This window comes from Corythoichthys intestinalis, chromosome 19 (assembly GCF_030265065.1).
Source record: "Corythoichthys intestinalis isolate RoL2023-P3 chromosome 19, ASM3026506v1, whole genome shotgun sequence".
NCBI lineage: Eukaryota > Metazoa > Chordata > Actinopteri > Syngnathiformes > Syngnathidae > Corythoichthys > Corythoichthys intestinalis.
This window is the reverse complement of record NC_080413.1, coordinates 25972843-25980389: the sequence shown is the minus strand read 5'-3', so window position 1 is coordinate 25980389 and position 7547 is coordinate 25972843. Positions and strand designations below refer to the sequence as shown.

The 7547-nt window shown below is 38.8% G+C and overlaps 1 protein-coding gene across 2 annotated transcripts; it reads right to left on the bottom strand.

Annotated features, from left to right (window-relative positions):
- Positions 1 to 31: 31 nt before the first annotated feature.
- On the bottom strand, positions 32 to 6953 carry katnbl1 (katanin p80 subunit B-like 1). Of its 2 annotated transcripts, none has more exons than XM_057823396.1 (10): positions 6808 to 6953; positions 6186 to 6305; positions 6000 to 6037; positions 4070 to 4349; positions 3876 to 3991; positions 3739 to 3789; positions 1999 to 2088; positions 1675 to 1776; positions 1244 to 1337; positions 32 to 595 (listed from the first exon to the last, which is right to left on the bottom strand). In XM_057823396.1, the coding sequence occupies exons 2-10, from the start codon at positions 6192 to 6194 to the stop codon at positions 563 to 565; spliced, it is 813 nt and encodes a 270-aa protein (XP_057679379.1). In that variant the 5' UTR covers positions 6195 to 6305; positions 6808 to 6953; the 3' UTR covers positions 32 to 562. The 2 variants fall into 2 exon arrangements, with proteins under 2 accessions (XP_057679379.1, XP_057679380.1); XM_057823397.1 differs by having other exon boundaries at positions 6186 to 6264.
- Between the last annotated feature and the right edge of the window lie 594 nt (positions 6954 to 7547).

The window sequence follows — 7547 nt, the reverse complement described above, 5'->3', positions numbered from 1 at the left end:
AAAACTATAATCCGTATGAAATAAAATATCAATGATTGTCTTTAAATCAAATTTATTTTAAAAGATTAAAATAACTTTTCATATCAAGTTCAAATGACAAACATGTATGACACAAGTTGCACACTCATAACTTAAGACTGATGGAATTCAAGTTCCTGATTCCAAAGGACGCAGGATTAAAACATCTTAACAGCGGGCCATTCATGAATCCAAGTGCATTTGAATTCTGTGGTGCCAAGACGTGTAATGAAAGACAAGCTTGGCACTATATAGGGCAACACATATCTGGTCTCCTGGAGGGCCTCATTTTGTCCTCCATTTTTGAGACAGTCGACTTCAATGTGAAGCAGTCACTTGCTGTGCTTCTTCTGCAGAAATGTGCTCCTAAGCCTGCTTAAGTGTACACCGACAATAACAAGTTTTTGAAGTGACGAGTTCATTTTCAGTTAAGAGGTTTTGAGTAACAAAACCATGATCCAGTCCGTATGTCAGATGTCATCATCCAGACAAAAACAGCCGCAATCCGGCAGTAGTGGTCACATCCTTGCTACATGGATAACACTCAGGGCAGCTGAAGAACATAGGCTTCAATTTCCTACAACATTGAGACAAAGAGAGCATTACTTCGCTGGTCAGATTAGAAATTATTGCTACTACTGGCACATAAAAAAAAAAATGTCTGCTACAATTTACGATGGGCACGTCTGGAAATTCTGTTTTTTATTTACCAGAACGTTTTTCTCCAATATTACACGTAAAGAAAATTTAATTGTATATGTATTATTAACCCTTTGGTAACTTGCCAATAATGGCGTTAGAGACATTCAATTAATTTGACATAACAGCTGGCAGCTAATGAAAATGGCAATAGCCGCCAGCCCTCCCAGTTCCAACGGATTGGACGTTTACTAGTGACAAACTCTTTTTAAAGTCACAGCATAAAGATGAAAAGAGCCATATCAGTCCCTTTAACATTAGGCTAAATAGCAATGGGCAACCAATGTACACGCCCTGAAACAGGACATTGGTTGTTTTGTATTTACTTAGCCATTTAACTTATTTGTTTTGCTCTATGACAATGTTTTGTTAATGTTAGAATAGCTATGAGCAGAGCAGGACACATTCACTAAGCTTGAATTTGACCATCTAAACAAGATTAACAGCTTTACTTACGGTAGTCTGATGAATGCCAGCTAACATTTTGGTCGACACTAAAGACAAATACAACAATGGCTTTTCTCACCTTTGCCAGATCTCCAGTAGAACCTGAAAGCAGACATAACCTAGATCCGTCCTTCCACAAGTCCCTTAGACGTTGCTTCAAAGCTATAATGTTCCTGTAGTGGGAAGGAAGAAAGACAAAACCCAAATCACCAAAATGGGATATGTTGACTTTGTCCTTTTCCCCTAAAAGCAACTCGCAACCAAAAGCAGTGTCAAAACATGCTGGTCTTGTCTTGCTTGTCCAGTTGTGACACTATGAGGCAAGTACGAATAGGCTGTACTATTACAAGATCCTGCAATATCAGCATACTGAGATAACAATTTGCTTTATAGCCTTCAGTTTTACTGTATCAGTATTTTTAATTTGTCAATAGCGGCATATTAAGCTGCTCTGAGATCTGCTAAAGACTAATCTTCTGTGTGATGTACAGAACAACATGCAGCTCCCACCTGTTGTCCAAACTGTCCCGCAGTTGTTTCTCTGTTTTTGAAAGGTCTGGCCACCACTTCCTGATGACAGCCTGAACCCAGTGTAAACCCACAATTATCTGTCTAATAAAAGGACATAACACACAAATGTCAACAATTCCTGTGATTTTAAAGGATGTGCAAAAGTAGTATTTGAGTAGATTTTTTGCTACTTTAATACGATGCCAAATATTAATTACAGGTGTGAGTAAAATTGATCTTTTTGCTTAAAAGTCACTTTAACTAGCAGATTGATAATTATCAGTGAGAGTCGGACTACTGACACAGATATGGAACAACACTTACTCTTCATATTTACTGGATAGGATCACTTTTACTTGGGGTATGAGGTCAACACAGCATCCAAGTGAAAAATATGATGTTTCAGTTAGAAGGCTGTTAAACACACACAGAAACGGTAAAATGAGCTCATATTGAATCATTATAGAAAACACGATATTAGCTGCAACTAATGATTATTTTAATAATTGCTTAATTGGATGATTAATTAAACAATTAATTGATCAATTTGATAAGTCACTTTTTTCAATTAACTTCACAATTTACCTTGAAGTTGTTTTAGACATGAAATGAATGTCTTTCCTTCAAAATACTATTTTATTACAGCTTCCTGACTTAATAGATACAGTTGTAGACTAGTTATCAAATTCGTCGGCAACTAATTTATCAATAGATTAGTTGTTGCAGCCTTATTAAGAAGCTAGTTTAGACAGTAAGAGGTCCGAAAATTGAAAAATCCCAAGTAAAAGCAGATTTTTGTTAATGCCCTTCTTTGACTTAACAAAAATATAATGAAGAAATTTGATATTTACAACTGAGAAGTTATATGTATGTTATAATTTCAAGAATTTAGACAAGTTTAAGGTGAAGAAGGTCCTAAACGATTATTTGGTTATCAAAATAGACCCTACTCACCTACGTCACAAAATGGGCGTGTCGCTGTTTCCGGCCGCCATATTGTACCTCTTTTTCAGACCTATTCTCATTGTTTTCTATTAGTCGAGCAAGTTATAGAGCAATTCATGGAAGCCCCGGTGTTATCTGACGCTGTAAACTCATTGGATCCGTTGCATAAAAGGCGTTACGTGGAAAAGCTTCAGTTTATCCATTCGCCAGATCCGTATTTGATGCCTAAATCGATGTTTTTCGACCCGCTGGCTTCGCCTGACATCTGATACCCACACAAAATCAGCCTATTCTCACGAAAGTTTGAAAAACTTTAAGAGCTTGGAGGCTTATAAATGCTACGTTGCTGGTTAGGTGAAACACGTCCTCGTACACGAAAATTCGGCAGGAATCTTGTGCTCGGAAGGTGAGTTACGAAATTTTCAATTGAAAATCTTTTGTTCTTGCTAACATCCACTGTCAAGTCTAATGTATTTCATGTCATTTGTCAATGGAGCTAGGGCTTTTAATGTTTATATGGTTTAGCGATAGCACTAACTACATACATACGTGTATGTTGTCGGCGATTAGCCTAGCAATGATCTTAATTGTGGTTGTCAGCCCGAAACCCTCTAAATATATATTAAATGCATCTTACCAGATATAAAATGACTACTACATAATCTGTGGTAGTCGTTTGGAGCCCAGTTGTCTCGTCGAATTGCAGCAGTCAATCGCGGCCTCCTCTTCGTGTCTCTCGGAATACGGTAAAAATTCAAGTCTCTCCGTCTATCTTCTCTGTTTTTGCAACCGACCGCCACACACGACTTCACCATTTTGAGTATTAATGTTGACGAGCAGTAAAACGTGCAATAATAGGAAGAATTTACGAAGCGCTAATGCATTTCTATGGCGAGTATGCGGACATCATGGCGCGGGGGCGTGGCTGTGACGTCACGTGAGTAGGGTCTATAGTTGTCGATTAATTTGCTAATCGATAGGTTGTCGATTAATCGATTGATTGTTGCACCTCTAATGATGCCTTAATTCATTTCAAACTGTTGACTGTTTGGTTCCACAACTTCAGGGGTCCATTGCAAGGCATAATTTCAATTTCTGAGAAACTCAACGGATACTCACTTGTTTGTTATGACAGGTAATAGGTCAAGCAGCACTCCTGTGTCTTGAATTCTGCAGATTAAATAACATCTATTAGCATTAATAGATATTAAAAGGGACAATGAAAAACTATGTAATGAAAATATAAAATCTTGTACACAATCAGATAAGCCACTAATTCAACGGGGTTTCTTCGCCAAAGTGTGAGGGCCACTTTAAGTCGAAGGTTCCTTCCAAAGAGAATGTGAGTCACTGCTTCATGGTCCTTTGATAACTATGGGGTAACGATATAAAAACGCTGTTAGTTAAGTACACCAAGATCTGGAGTTAAATATTTACCAAGCATTCTGACCTCAGTAAAATCGCTGTACTTAGAGCTGGGACCTTCCATCTTAGAGGCCTCTGTGACGTTCACAGACGGCCTGCTCTTATGCTTGTAGTGATTGCCCCTCACATCCGAGCATGTCACCTCGTTTTCTTTATTGGCCATGCCAGGTTTACGTGTTTGATCAACATTGGATGCTCTACACTGCAGCTTCAAGGCCACCTCCTGGGATAGAGAAGACTTCCTCTTGCAAAGAGAGGACCTCTTTTCCTTGCCTGGACTGTGTACTCTGCAGTGCACTTGGTATCTGTTAAAAGGAGAAAACATGTGGAAGCTAACTTTAATTGAAAAAACAAAATTAAGACTATGATGGGGTGTTTTAAAAGTCTAGGGACTTAAAAGGGAAAAGTTACAATGGTATGAAAAAGTATCTGAACCTTTTGGAATTTCTCACATTTCTGCATAAAATCACCATCAAATGTAATCTGATCTTTTTAAAAATCACACAGATGAAAAAATGCTTTAACTAAAACCACCCAAACATTTATAGGTTTTCATATTTTAATGAGGATAGCACACAAACAATGACAGAAGGGGGAAAAAATAAGTAAGGGAACATATGCCTAAGGAGACAAAGTCAGGTGTGTGCGCAATCACTGAGGAGTGCTTTAAAGCTGCCCTGCCCACTTTAAAACACCCACCTGTAAGAATTGTCTTGATGAGAAGCATTGTCTTATATGCATCATGGCTCGGTCAAAAGAGCTGTCTGAACACCTGCGATCAAGGATTGTTGATTTGTACAAAGCTGGGAAAGGATACAAAACCATCTCTAAAAGTCTGGATGTTCATCAATCGACAGAGAAGTTGTCTACAAATGGAGGTGGCCTCATCAAAGATGACACCAAGAGTTCAGCGCAGAATACCAAGAGAGGTAACAAAGAACCCTAGAGTGTCTGCCAAAGACTTGCAGAAATCACTAGCACAGTCCAAAATCTCTGTGCACAGCACACATCAACTATATGTAAAACTATGGCCAAGAATGGTGTTCATGGGAGGACTCCACGGGGGAAGCCACTGCTATCTAAAAAAAAAAAAAACATTGTTGCTCGTTTAATGTTTGCAAAAAAGCACTTGGACACTCCACAGAAGTTTGGGCAAAATATTTTATGGACCGATGAAACCAAAGTTGAATTTTTTGGGAGTACCACACAACGTCATGTGTGGAGGAAAAATGGAAAAGCTCACCAACATCAACCCCTCATCCGCACTGTGAAGCATGGTGGAGGGAGCATCATTTTTTGGGGCTGTTTTGCTTAGTCAGGGCCGGGGCAACTTGCAGTCATTAATGGAAGAATGAATTCAAAAGTTTATCAGGATGTTTTGCAGGAAAACCTGAGGCCATCTGTCAGACATTTGAAGCTAAAAAGAGGATGGATGCTGCAACAAGACAATGATCCAAAACACAGAATGAAATCAACTTCAGAATGGTTTCAGCAGAACAAAATACACGTTCAATGTCCAGACTTGAACTCCATTGAGATTCTGTGGCATGACCGTAAGACAGTGATTCATGCCAGACATCCCAGGAATCTGAACTACAGCAGTTTGTAGAGAAGAATGGGCCAAGGTTAGTTCTGATCTGCAGCTACACAAAGCGTCTGGTTGAAATTATTGCTGCCAAAGGGGGGACCACAAAATATTAAATGTGATGGTTTACTCACTTATTTTCCCCCCTTCTGTCATTGTTTGCATACTATCCTCATTAAAATATGAAAACCTATAAATGTTTGGGTAGTTTTAGTTAAAGCACTGTTTTTTCATCTGTTCGATTTTGACAAAGATTAGATCACATTTGTCTGTGGGTTTATGCAGAAATGTGAGAAACTCCAAAAGGTTCAGATACCTTTTCATATCACAGTATGTGACACAGCCCTATAGACATGGAGCAAAGACTTACCCTTTCTTATCTAATTCGGCCTTATTTCTAATATCCACCTAAAACAGAAGGATAGGGGATGAGGGCCACTATTGCCATGTCTCTACCGCAACAATAGCACTGCACTACAATACAGTCACCAGGAATGCCTAAACAACCTCAGTGTTTACACAATAAGCCATTGCTACTAGAATGCGCGCTCCATACCTGCTTCATGGTCTTTGAAAGATGCAGGTGAAATCACAAGAGGCCATTGGGATTTTTCTTCTTGACCTTCGAGAATTGCCTTCGATAGACAAACATATCACTCGTCACAACTTCGGTAGACTATCCAGAAAGGGAAAAACAAGTACAGGGAGAATGCGTCAAATATGAAATTATGGATAATCATATGTGTTTTCCAATGGATTCAAGTTACAACTAGTATTTAGCTTTACCTATTTAGATTAGGGGGGGAAAGGTTTCCGACAAAACATGTCTAAAGCAAATAGAATGGGTTAACTGTTGGTGATATTAGCATTAGCTGTACTAGCGAAACAAGTGCCCTCTTTACAGTAACATATTTTCCCCAACCACGCTGAGAAAATAATCACTGTAGCTGATATTTAAAATATCATTCACAACACTCCAATGAGTAACGTCCTCCAACTTGTCAGTATATTTACATTTAATAACTTGGTCATCTGTTAGCATTGAGCTAAACCAACAAACACACAACTTAGCAAGGTTGCTAAGTGTGAGCAAACTAGCCGCTTAGCCTCGCAACGTAAGTATCGCAAACAGCACTTTCGAACCAAAAGCAAGACAAATACTGCTATTAAACACTAACCGGAGCATTTTGTCAATTGTCAAGTATTTCCTTGAGATGTGCCAATCCAGAACGTGAAAAACAGGTTACTCTGAACTAGGCCAGCACTTCTTGAACGTTGGCTGTCGTTTCTCTGAAGTTTTTGAACCATTCAAATGCATCCACCGCTGGTGTGTAGGGATTGTGGGAATGTTTTTGGCACACAAATATAGAATTTTAGCGACCCCAACTGGGCATCTATGGAAACGTTAGTGTTTGTTACCTCTGACAAAGATGCACTTTATAACAGTGGAGAGACACTATCACCTACATTTACAACCTAAATTCTAACATGTTTAGGGAAATTGTATTAATGTAGTTCCAACTGTCAATTATCTTCATTTGGTAGCACTTCTCTTGGTTGCACAACTCGTACATCTACAGTATCTGCATATCAAAGGTGGTTTTGCTCAATCAGATTTGACCCTCTGTGTGAAACACTATCAATATAATGTGTCCAAGATATTCAGAATCAGTGGTGCAGGTTGATGTAAACCAACTATATGAGCTATATAATAATATTAGGGCTGTCAAAATTATCGCGTTAACGGGCAGTAATTCATTTTTTAAATTAATCACGTTAAAATATTTGACCCAATTAACGCACATGCCCCGCTCAAACAGATTAAAATGACAGCACAGTGCAATGTCCACTTGTTACTTGTGTTTTTTGGAGTTTTGTCGCCCTCTGCTGACGCTTGGGTGCGACTGATTTTATCGGC